This window comes from Hyla sarda, chromosome 3 (assembly GCF_029499605.1).
Source record: "Hyla sarda isolate aHylSar1 chromosome 3, aHylSar1.hap1, whole genome shotgun sequence".
Lineage (NCBI taxonomy): Eukaryota > Metazoa > Chordata > Amphibia > Anura > Hylidae > Hyla > Hyla sarda.
The window spans coordinates 40,718,614-40,731,381 of record NC_079191.1 but is presented as its reverse complement, the minus strand read 5'-3'; the positions used below and the strand labels follow the sequence as shown (position 1 = coordinate 40,731,381).

Sequence of the window (12,768 nt, the reverse complement as noted above, 5' to 3'; positions counted from 1 at the left end):
CTACAACTCCCAGCATGCCCGGACAGCCAACGGGTAGTTTTGCAACATCTGGTGGTTGAAGACCACTGGTATAGAGTGTCAGTGCCGGCGGCCACTACAATCAGGAGGATCAGGAGGGCAGCGCTTGCAGATGACATATGTGAGTAGTAGCGCTGGGATGATAATTAATTGGGGGTGGGGGCAGAACAGTGCAGTCGTTCTTTTCTGTCTAAGTTCTCTCTGGTGACACGTGTCTCGGGAAACGCCCAGTTTAGAAGCAAATCCCCATAGCAAACCTCTTCTACTCTGTGCAGTTCCCGAGATAAGCAGAGATGTCAGCAGAGAGCACTGTTACCAGACAGAAAACTCAACTTCAGCAGCTGATAATTATTGAAAGGATTAAGATTTTTAATAGAATTAATTTACAAATCTGTTTATCTTTCTGGAGCCAGTTGATATATTAAAAAAAAAAAAAAAAAAAAAAAAAAAAAAGCAAAGTTTTTTTCCTGGAATACGCCTTTAACCCCTTGGGGACGAAGCCCATTATGACCCTAAGGACGGGAGCATTTTTTGCAAATCTGACCACTGTCACTTTAAGCATTAATAACTCTGGGATGCTTTTACTTATAAATTTGATTCAGAGATTGTTTTTTCGTGACATATTCTACTTTATGTTAGTGGTAAATTTTCGGCGATACTTGCATCCTTTCTTGGTGAAAAATGTGAAAATTTCATGAAAAATTTGAAAGTTTAGCATTTTTCTAACTTTGAAGCTCTCTGCTTATAAGGAATATGGATATTCCAAATAAATTATATATTGATTCACATATATAATATGTCAACTTTATGTTTGCATCATAAAATTGATGAGTTTTTACTTTTGGAAGACACCAGAGGGCTTCAAAGTTCAGCAACAATTTTCCAATTTTTCGCAAAATTTTCAAAATCTGAATTTTTCAGGGACCAGTTCAGGTTTGATGTGGATTTGAAGGGTCTTCTGGTTAGAAATACCCGATAAATGACCCCATTATAAAAACTGCACCCCTCAAAGTATTCAAAATGACATTCAGTAAGGGTGTTAACCCTTTAGGTGTTTCACAGGAATAGCAGCAAAGTGAAGGAGAAAAAACTAAATCTTCATTTTTTACACTCGCATGTTCTTGTAGACCCAGTTTTTGAATTTTTACAAGGGGTAAAAGGAAAAAAATCCTCTCAAAATTTGTAACCCAATTTCTCTCGAGTAAGAAAATACCTCATATGTGTATGTCAAGTGTTCGGCGGGCGCAGTAGAGGACTCAGAAGCGAAGGAGCAACAATGGGATTTAGGAGAGTGAGTTTTTCTGAAATGGTTTTTGGGGGGCATGTCCCATTTAGGAAGCCCCTATGGTGCCAGGACAGCAAAAAACCCCACATCGCACACTATTATGGAAACGACACCCCTCAAGGAACGTAACAAGGGGTACGGTGAGCCTTAACACCCCACAGGTGTTTGACAACTTTTTGTTAAAGTCGGATGTGTAAGTGAAAAAAATATATTTTTCCACTAAAATTCTGTTTTTTCCCCAAATTTTACTTTTTTACAAAGGGTAGTAGGAGAAAATGCCCCCCAAAATTTGTAACCCCATTTCTTCTGAGTATGGAAATACCCCATGTTTGGACGTCAAGTGCACTGCGAGCGAACTACAATGCTCAGAAGAGAAGGAGCGCCATTGAGCTTTTAGAGAGATCATTTGTTTGGAATGGAAGGGGGCCATGTGCATTTACAAAGCCCCCAGTGGTGCCAGAACAGTGGACCCCCCACATGTGACCCCATTTTGGAAACTACACCCCTCACGGAATGTAATAAGGGGTACAGTGAGCATTTACACCCCACTGGTGTTTGACATATCTTTGGAACAGTGGGCTGTTCAAACAAAAAAATTAAATTTTTCATTTTCACGGACCACTGTTCCAGAACTCTCTCTGTCAGACACCTGTGGGGCGTAAATGCTCACTGTACCCCTTATTACATTCCGTGAGGGGTGTAGTTTCCAAAATGGGGTCACATGTGGGTATTTATTTTTTTGCATTTATGTCAGAACCGCTGTAAAATCAGCCACCCCTGTGCAAATCACCAATTTCGGCCTCAAATGTACATGGTGCGCTCTCACTCCTGAGCCTTGTTGTGCGCCCGCAGAGCATTTTACGCCAACATATGGGGTATTTCCGTACTCAGGAGAAATTGCGTTACAAATTTTGGGGGTCTTTTTTTCCTTTTACCTCTTGTGAAAATAAAAAGTAAAGGGCAACACCAGCATGTTAGTGTAAAAATTTTTTTTTTTTTTACACTAACATGCTGGTGTAGACCCCAACTTTTCCTTTTCATAAGGGGTAAAAGGAGAAAAAGCCTCCCAAAATTTGTAGTGCAATTTCTCCCGAGTACGGAGATACCCCATATGTGACCCTAAACTGTTTCCTTGAAATAGGACAGGGCTCCAAAGTGAGAGAGCGCCATGCGCATTTGAGCACTAAATTAGGGATTGCACAGGGGTGGACATAGGGGTATTCTACGCCAGTGATTCCCAAACAGGGTGTCTCCAGCTGTTGCTAAACTCCCAGCATGCCTGGACAATCAGTGGCTGTCCGGAAATGCTGGGAGTTGTAGCTTTGCAACAGCTGGAGGCTCCGTTTTGGAAACACTGCTGTACAATACGTTTTTCATTTTTATTGGGGGGGGGGGGGGGCAGTGTAAGGGGGTGTATATGTAGTGTTTTACTCTTTATTAGGTGTTAGTGTAGTGTAGTGTTTTTAGGGTACATTCACACTGGCGGGTTACGGTGAGTTTCCCGCTAGGAATTTGCGCTGCGGCGAAAAATTTGCCGCAGCTCATACTTGAAGCAGGAAACTTGCTGTAAACCCGCCCGTGTGAATGTACCCTGTACGTTCACATGGGGGGCATGCTGGAATTTGTAGTTTTGCAACATCTGGAGTGCTACAATTTAGAGACCACTGAACAGTGATCTCCAAACTGTGGACCTCCAGATGTTGCAAAACTACAACTCCCAGCATGCCCAGACAGCAAACAGCTGTGTGGGCATGCTAGGAGTAGTAGTTTTGCAAGATCTAGAGGGCAGTATAGAGATCACTGTGCAGTGGTCTCTAAACTGCATACCTCCAGCTGTTGCAAAACTACAAATTCCAGCATGCCCACACAGCAAACAGCTGTCTGTAGTGGTCTCAGACTGTAGCCCTCTAGATGTTGCTAGGCAACTACTCACCGGCTTCCGTCGCATCCGGGAGCCGTCCTCTTCTGCCGCACGCCGCCGCAGATCTCCGTTGCCGACCGCCGATCCCCGGCGCTCCGCTGCCTCCGGAGGGGTAAGTGGACTCCGGCGCCGCTCCTCTTAGTTTTCCCCGTTCTGCCCCGCCTATTGTGGGAGGGCAGGACGGGGAAAACGAAAGTAAACCTCTCCGCCCCAGATCTGCTATTGGTGGTCGCGTCTAGACCACCAATAGCAGAGATAGGAGGGGTGGCAACTCTGCCACCTCACTCCTATTGCTTTAGGGGGATCCTGGGTGTCTTAGACACCCGCGATCCCCCTTCTATTCCGGGTCACCATAGACCCGTAATGACCTGGAATCGTCGCAAATCGCAAGTGGGAATTCACTTGCGATTTGCACCGATCGCCGACATGGGGGGGGGGGGGGGGGGATGCTTCTAAAGACCCCCCTGGGCATTTGCACGGGGTGCCTGCTGATAGATATCAGAAGTCACCCCGGCCCGGTCCCCGCCCGGCCCCCTTAAGTACCAGGACGCAAGTACCAGGACGCAAAGGCGTATGCATACGCCCTTCGTCCCCAACAGGTTAAGACATGAATTTTTATTCCATTACCAATGATCTGTGTGTTTTTTCTGACTTGGAAACTTGATTCTATCTTTTTTCTAGCTATGCGGATTTGAGTATAGCCTTCATTTATTAGCATGGGTACTATATTCATACATATTCATAACTACACATTTCATCATTTATGTATTTTGGCATCTTTATTATCCATTGTTGCTCACGGCAACCACATATATATTTTATTTATTCAAGTACTTTGCATTCATATTATTAAAATTATATTTGGTTCATATTTATTATATTTAGTAATATACGATGAGTAAGCATATTGTATTCATTCAAGCTTTCATGCTTGTATTTCATCTCCGCATATGATTGCTCAATGTGACCGATGCTAATTTCAGGCGCGAACATCTGACTGCTGTGTTCTGTAATATGTAGGTTTAGTTGAGTTCTTCCATGTGACTGTTTTAATTGCTGTTTTATTCATCATGTATCTCTGGACAGGAAGTTTCCACCCTGTAGATTGATCCTTTATAATGAAGCCATTCAGGGTTTGGATCAGTCTGTGATAAAGGGTGGTGTATCCCTCCGAAACGCGTCCAGATGTCCTTTTGATGTTTCCCCTGGTGTGTTGTGTCTGCTTTTATCTGCAATAATGTTGGACTTTCCGTATGCTGGACTTCCTCCTCTTTTCTTTTGAATAGTGCTATGCATAGGTATAGCACCGATCAGTATTACCTACGATCTACTTCTCTGGTCTGCTAGAAGGCAGACTAGAGAAGAAGAGGGCAGCAGCTGGCCAGGGCAGGTTAGTGGGGCATCGGTGGCCACCTTAACACATTGGACCCTCACAGTTGCCCTGTGGGTGGTCTGATGGGTGTCTGTACACCTCCGCAATACTTCAGATGCCCTGATCAATACTGATCACGACATCTAAAGGGTTAATGTCAGACATAAGCGGGATCGCTAATGTCCGCCAATATCCATGAGGTCCCAGCTGCAGATAATAGCAGTCGCCCGGATGCGATCAGTGTGTCCGGCAATGTAGTGATTGCAGAACCATGCGACTTACATGTATGTCATGTGTTCTCGAGGGGTTAAGGTTCATAGGGCATAAAATGTGCAGAATGTCTGCCGAAAAACACACATTTGCACGTTTTAGTGGCACTAGGACCGCTCAGAAATGTGCCGTCTTCATAGACAGCAATGCGTTTCTGAGCAGAATCTGCAGAAACATTGAACAGGTTCAGTGTTTCTGCGGATGACGGCATCGGGATTTCTGCGATAGGAGACACCTGCCATGAAAATTCAGCTGTGTGCACAGTGCAGCAGAATCCCATTAAAAATCAACAAACTCTATTGCAGCAGAACTTCTGAGCAGCATATTCCCACGGAATTCCGATCGTAAAGTCCGTTGTAAACATAGCCTAAGAGTTACTTACATCAAAACATTAAAAAAATAAAACAAAATAAAAAAAATTACTCTTTGGTAGAGATTCTGGCTAGAGATGAGCGAACTTACAGTAAATTCGATTCGTCACGAACTTCTCGGCTCGGCGGTTGCTGACTTTTCCTGCATAAATTAGTTCAGCTTTCAGGTGCTCCCGTGGGCTGGAAAAGGTGGATACAGTCCTAGGAGACTCTTTCCTAGGACTGTATGGGGTTGGGAAACAGGACCAAATTCCTGGTTAGACCTCCAGTGATTAACCGTCACAAGATAGGTAATAAGTGTTGTTAGTTGTCCAACTCCTTTGATCAAAAGTTTACACAAAAGTGTAAGAAATATTACTCCATATTAATAGGCAGTTTCTATAACTTTTGCACAAATCCACTGTAGCTTACCGTATTTTTCGCCCTATAGGACGCACCGGCATATAAGACGCACCCAATTTTAAAGGTGCAAAATCTAGAGAAAAAAAAAAGATTCTGCATCCAACAGTGATCTTCAACCTGCGGACCTCCAGATGTTGCAAAACTACAACTCCCAGCATGCCCGGACAGCCAACGGCTGTCCGGGCATGCTGGGAGTTGTAGTTTTGCAACATCTGGAGGTCCGCAGGTTGAAGACCACTGGATAGGAGGTAATACTCACGTGTCCCCGCCGCTCCGGACCCGACACGCTGCCCTGGATGTTGCCCCGACGCTCTGGACGTCTTCTTCCCCGGGATCCACGCTCTCCATCGCCGTCATCACGTCGCTACGCACGCCGCTCCTATTGGATGACGGGACGGCGTGCGCAACGACGTGATGACGTCGAAGGAGAGCGCCGGCCATGCAGGGGATCCCGGCACGGAGCAGACACCGAGGAGGCAGGTAAGATCCCTCCCAGTGTCCTGTACGCTGTTCGGGACGCTGCGATTTCACCGCGGCGGTCCCGAACAGCCCGACTGAGCAGCCGGGTTACTGTCACTATCGCTTCAGACGCGGCGGTCAGCTTTGATCGCCGCGTCTGAAGGGTTAATACAGGGCATCACCGCGATTGGTGATGCCCTGTATTAGCCGCGGGTCCCGGCCGTTGATGGCCGCAGGGACCGACCCGATAGGTGTATATTCGCCGTACAAGACGCACAGACTTCCCCCCCCCCCCCCCCCGTTTTGGGGAAGAAAAAGTGTCTTATACGGCGAAAAATACAGTATATGCCTCGGCTGAATGATGCGACATCCACACCTCATCTTACTCCTAAAGCTCAAACGCTGTGCACGAGATTTATCAAAAACTGTCCAGAGGCCTTTTCAAAAATAAAAGAAGGGATCTGATTGGTTGCTATGGGAAACTCAGCAACTTTTCCTCTGGACAGATTTTGATAAATCTCCCCCTGTATGTAGGCGATTCAACCTTAAAACAATGGAAAACATCAACTGTTAATTTACTGGTGGTATGGTACAATATCATAGTGTCAGCCAACTTACCTGAATGTTATCAAATTTCAAGCCTGGCATAGTCAGTTTCTCCTTATCGATAAACACTGGATTGTACTGTTGAGTGGCTACAGAAATAAGTATGTTCCTCGTCTCCTCGGAGGACAGCCAAGCATCATTTCTCCTGTCCATCTCACTCATGTTAAGAGCTGTGGCAAAGGGGTCATCACTTCCAGCAAACACACTATGGATCTGTGAGAATGGCTTTGGGGACTGGGGTACTTCCACTGAAGCTGACGACACACTAGAATCAAGGGTCGTATTTCCCACATAGAAGCCAATGGGGTCCTGGGAGGTGCTGGTGTCTGGTGTTATTGGTGCAGAGCTCCTTTTGGGGGCACCAGGAGTTGCGTTTGGGTTACTGACAGAGATAAAGTTGGATGAAGTAGTAAAGGAATCAAAAAAGTCTGCAGCTGGAGAATTAGTAGTGCCATTGTCTGAGAAAAAGTTGCTTAAGCTCGGACTAGGCTGCACGACTTGGGTTTGCGTCTTAACAGCACTTTTCATCTCTGTGGTAAAACTGGGCGATTTGACCATTTGAGGCTCAAAGCCATCATGGACCAAGAAGGATTGCTGAGAATTAGACTGACTGAAGATGGTGCAGACTGGGATAGTCTCTCCTGCTGGGGAGGATTTGCTGACCGGAGTTACCAGCTCTTCCTTGTGCTCTCCTTGTGACACTATCTCCACCTCCACGTGTTCTTCATCTGGTAAATTCTGTGGCTGGATAAAGTCACTGCTCATAGTCAGTGTCTCAGCCCCGGAGGCTTCTGGACTAACATCAAGCTCAGTACTAGCACTGCTCTCTACTTGTTCTTTATACTCTGTACCCATCACTTGTTCAAGTCCTAATGTATCACTGCTCTCTATCTCGTCCACAATGTCTTGTAAGCAGCCCAAGTCTCCGGGGTCATCTTCACTGATGTTGGGAGAGTCGGAGATGATGACACTTTCCATCATTTGCTCATTTAATTTGTCAAGCAAGTTGCCCGAGTCTTCCGAGAGGGTGACATTTTCCTCTGATCCAAAGGTGTCTGCATCGAGATCAATGGTTTCATCTTGGAGGAGAATCTCCTCTTGTTCTTCGGATGGACTGTTTTGAGGAAGCTTCATGGTTATGGTAGAGTCTGATGCGGTGGTGATGCTGGATGAAGTCATCTCATTTTCAGGGCTGGTATCAGGGTTCTCCATTCTCCTGTTTAAATACAAAAGGCAGAACATATGACTTAAAGGGGTTCTCCACCATAAGGTGATTTTAGTACATACCTAGCATACAGTAATGGACATGCTTAGGAAGGATCTGCACTTGTCTTGGGGCTAAATGGCTATGTTGTGAGATTACCATAGCACTGTGGCTAGCTGTTTGTGAACTGGTATTTCCTGTTTGACTTTTTTTTATTTTTTATTTTTTTTACTACAAATACCACAATTCTATTTTCCTCCCTCCCACACAGCCACCCCACCCATTGAAACATAAATGAGCTGCATCCATTCAAAAGACCTGCGGTTTTCAATCAGGGTGCCTACAGCTGTTGCATTAGTTGCAGATTGATCTCTCTCCCACCAAGCGATCGCTCCACCCATTGAAGCAGACAGGCTCCCTGTCATCACCTGACTAGTGATGTCAGGTCTCGGCCGCATTGCAAGCTGGGAAAAATCTGAGACAGTCATTTTGTATGCTGTTAAAAATAAATAATGGGGTGAAAATCACAGAAGAATTGTGAGAAAACCATCACACACAGGTACAGACAATATATTATGAACAAAACTAACTTTACAGCCCCTGTAGCATAGTGAAATAAAAAAAAAATCCTGGAATACCCCTTCAAGATAGTGGTCCAGACAAAAAAAGGCAGGAAAGCTGGACATGGGAATCTCCCTGAAGCCTTCCGTAGATAGGTACCCCCCCACTAAGTAGTTAGGGAATCCCCTATTAGGTAGAAGCTGCCAGTAGGTAGATAGTGAATCTTTGCTATTAGGTAGAAGCCGCCAGAAGTTAGGTAAATAGGGAATTCCACCCTATTAAGTTGAATCCCCCAGTAGGTAGGTAGGTGGGGAACCTTTCCCTTTTAGGTAGAAGCCCTCAGTAGTTAATCAGGTATGTAGAAAACCCATCTATTTGGTAGATGCCGCAACTAGGTAGTGTCCCTGATTGAAGGGGTATTCCAGGCAAAAACTTTTTTTTATATATCACCTGGCTCCGGAAAGTTTGTAAATTACTTCTATTAAAAAAATCTTTATCCTTCCAATAGTTATTAGCTTCTGAAGTTTTCTGTCTAACTGCTCAATGATGATGTCACATCCCGGGAGCTGTGCATGATGGGAGAATATCCCCATAGGAGCTGGACAGCTCCCGGGATGTGAGTCATCAGAGAGCAGTTAGACAGAAAACAGCAACTCAACTTCAGAAACTAATAACTATTGGAAGGATTAAGATTTTTTAATAGAAGTAATTTACAAATCTGTTTAACTTTCCGGAGCCAGTTGATATAGTTTTGGCCTGGAATACCCCTTTAAGTTTCCTCCAAAAGAAAAATAAATAAAAACAACTCCCTAAACTTTCCTCCACAGAAGCCTCTGCATCCTTCGCTCTATATGTGGAGCAGGACCTGCCGAGCGGTAAAATGATGTCAATGCATGGCAGGTCCTGCAATGACAACAATAACTGAGCGAATGAGGAAGAGGCTTCAGCGCGGGAGCGTAGGGAAGGGGAGAGAGATTATTATTTTTTTTTTTAAAGGGGTAGTCCAGTGGTGAAAAACGTATCCCCTATCCTAAGGATAGGGGATAAGTTTGAGATCGCGGGATGTCCGACCTCTGGGGCCCCCTGCGATCTCTCTGTATGGGGCCCCGGCTCTCCGCCGAGATAGCGGGTGTCGACCCCCGCACGAGGCGGCGGCCGACACGCCCCCTCAATACATCTCAATGGCAGAGCCGGAGATTGCCGAAGGCAGCGCTTCGGCTCTGCCATACAGTTGTATGGAGGGGGCGTGTCGGCCGCCGCTTCGTGCGGAGGTCGACACGCCCCCTTCCCGCGGGCTGTCGGGGCTCCGTACAGGAGATCGCGGGGGCCCCAGGGGTCGGACCCCCGCGATCTGCAACTTATCCCCTATACTTAAGATAGGGGATAAGTTGTAAACCACTGAGTCACCACTGGACTACTCCTTTAATAGTCTGTAGGCATTGTGGGTACAAAAGCAAATATTCGGTATTGGTTCCGATACCAGTATCGGGACATCCACACTGATCACTACAACTGGGTCCATTGGGGGTCCTGCTGCAAGCAGCATTAGTCGTTTGGATGGCAGAAGCAATGCTGCACGTTGTACTATTAGTCAGGTCAGATCTGGCAGGCGGCGCCTTCTCTGACAGCAGTGTGAACAGCGCCCAACATGGCACGCATCACAACATGTCATGTGCATTATGGGTTCATTACGGTGTGATGTAAATAGGGCTTTACCATGTCATGTGATGGATAGGAGAGCAACTGATATTCAGCCTCTATTCAATGAAAGCAAGCAGAGATCACTAATGCACAATTTTGACACTTTAATACAGTGTTTCCTAAAAAGTGTGCTTCCAGTTGTTGCAAAACTACAACTCCCAGCATGCCCGGACAGCCTTTGGCTGTCCGGGCATGCTGGGAGTTGTAGTTTTGCAATTGCTGGATGCACACCGGTTGGGAAGCACTGCTTTACTATAACCAAGCTTTATTAAGATAAAATGTATACCCCACATACACACCGAGACTTCATTATAATACGTCACAAGGCAAATAAACATAAAAAAAAAATCTTTAGAACGCACCTGACACCCTGCACCGGTCTCGACAACCTCACATATGATACCGGTACTCACTGCGCAGGCGTAAGAAGCTGCCGAAAAATAAAAAATAAACGCTGTAAAGAGCAGTGCGCACGCGTCACGTTCCCACTGGGTGCCTCCACGCATGCGCGAACGGCAGCGCGCACGCGCGGTACTATCGGAGGAAAGGGGAAGAAGGAAAAAAAAAAAACTCTGATTCAATCAACTTTATATAAACACATACATAAAGCTTGGGAAAACAGGAAGAGAATTTTGTACGGCAGTCGTGTTGGGTCAAAATAGGTCATTGAATGCGAATCTGAGGGTTCTTGTTGACACATCAGTGACAGCTGGGACCGGGATGGAGGACGATGCACCTGTTATATACGGCCTGGAGTTTCAGGTGTGTCTTTCCTCCGTTTTTACGTGTTACGTGACGTCATTGAGATGTATCTGTGGGACCAGAGAAGTCCGTCCTGCTGCTCCTGAGATATATATATATATATATATATATATATATATATATATATATATATATATATGTGTGTGTGATGCACTTGAGTGTTAGCCCTCCAGTTGTTGTAATACTACAACACCCATCATGCCCTGACAACTGTATAAGGCCGGGTTCACACCACGTTTTTGCAACACAGTTCCCGTATATGCTTTCAATTTGAAAACCGTATGGAACCGTATTGAAAACTGTATGCCAAAAGATGCATCAGGTTGTGTCCGTTTTTCATCCTGTACTGTTTTGTCATTATTTTTCCCCCATACCTGAAACCATAGCCCACCACGGTGAAAAAACCGTATGGAAACCTATGAGTTTCATTTTTTTTTTTTTTTTAAACATGGGAGTCAATGAGAACTATACAGAACTGTATGTGCATATGGTTTTCACCATACGGTTTTTGACTTTGCACAGTTTTTTTCTTGAATTTCAGTCAAACAATTGAAACTTTATTTACAATGGAGTGAAAAGTTAAAAACGTATCCTTTTTTTTTTCTTAAAAAAAAACTGATACAACCAGACATCATTTTCAAACCATATACGGTTTTTAACCGTAGTCAGATTAAAATTTGAACACACCTTTTGATACAGTTTAGTCAGGTTTTAAAGGGGTATTCCGTTACCTTGCTGTTGGAGCTCCGCTTTGCAGTATCCGGAAGTTATTGTTCTGAACGATGCGTGTGCGGGCTTCCCTGTTCAGGGCCACCCCTTGTGATGTCGTGCCCCTTCCCATAGATTTTCATTGAGGGGGCGGGCGTGACATCAAGAGGGGCGGCCCTGAACACAGAAGCCCACACACACATCGTCCTAACAATAACTTCCGGAAGCTGCAAAGCGGAGCTCCAACAGCAAGAAATCTTTTTTTTTTATTTTTTTAATTTAAAAACCTGATATGGGAACTGTATTGCAAAAACGTGGTGTGAACCCAGCCTAACAGAGTTCCCTAATGTGTATTTCTCTGTTACTAAACTATAACTCCCATCATGCCCTGATAGCCTATATATCAGTGTCCTCCAACCTGTGACCCCAGATGTTGCAAAACTACAACTCCCAGCATGCCCTGGCCGCCAATATATCAGAAATCTTCAACATGGAACTCTCAAACTTCTACAAAACTACAACTCCCAGCATTATCTGATAGGCTGTATACAGTGTTCCCCAACCTGCGACTCTCCAGCTGTTGCAAAATACAATTCCCATTGTGCCCTGACAACTTATGTATCAGTGGTGTCCAATCTGTGGACCTCAAGCTGTTGCCAAACTACAACTCCCTCCACACCCGGACACCCAACACTAGTTGTCTGGGCATGCAGGGAGATGTAGTTTTGCAACATCTGGAGGTCCACAATTTGGCACCACTACTATATATCATAGTTCCCCAACCTGGGAGTTTCCAGCTGTTTCAAAACTACTACTCCTGTTGTGCCCTGATAGCTTGTATACTATTGTTCCCCAATCTGTGTCTCTACAGCCTTGTCTGTCAGGACATGAGGGGAGTTGTAGTAATAAAACATTTCGAGAACCACAGGTTAGGACAGGGCTCAACATTTTGCAGGCGTCATGGCAACTGAGAATTTCGTCCCCGCACCTAGGTGTCTGTCAGCCTTGTGACCTGTGTGCGCGTGCAGTTGCTTTCAGTTAAAAACATAAACATATGGAAGCAATGGTTATCCCGATAAGGTAGGACCCTAAGGCTAGGTTCACACTGCAGAATATCCGGGCAGAAAA

General features: G+C 45.3%; 2 protein-coding genes across 3 annotated transcripts in view; one reads left to right on the top strand and one right to left on the bottom strand.

Moving 5' to 3' along the window:
- TRAPPC12 (trafficking protein particle complex subunit 12) overlaps positions 1 to 10,665 on the bottom strand; it is a 172,695-nt gene extending 162,030 nt beyond the window's left edge. Inside the window, exons 1-2 of one of the 2 annotated variants that reach the window (XM_056564093.1) lie at positions 10,533 to 10,665; positions 6,717 to 7,920 (exon numbers count right to left, since the gene is read on the bottom strand). In XM_056564093.1, the coding sequence (XP_056420068.1) occupies positions 6,717 to 7,916 (1,200 nt within the window). In that variant the 5' untranslated portion in view covers positions 7,917 to 7,920; positions 10,533 to 10,665. Of the gene's footprint in view, positions 1 to 6,716; positions 7,921 to 10,528 lie in introns of both variants that reach the window. The other variant, XM_056564092.1, reaches the window with a different exon arrangement.
- A 62-nt stretch (positions 10,666 to 10,727) lies between these two features.
- The window catches only part of EIPR1 (EARP complex and GARP complex interacting protein 1), a 335,275-nt gene continuing 333,234 nt past the window's right edge, over positions 10,728 to 12,768 (top strand). Inside the window, exon 1 of the mRNA XM_056564094.1 lies at positions 10,728 to 10,932. Within this exon, the coding sequence (XP_056420069.1) occupies positions 10,891 to 10,932 (42 nt within the window). The 5' untranslated portion in view covers positions 10,728 to 10,890. The remainder of the gene's footprint in view (positions 10,933 to 12,768) is intronic.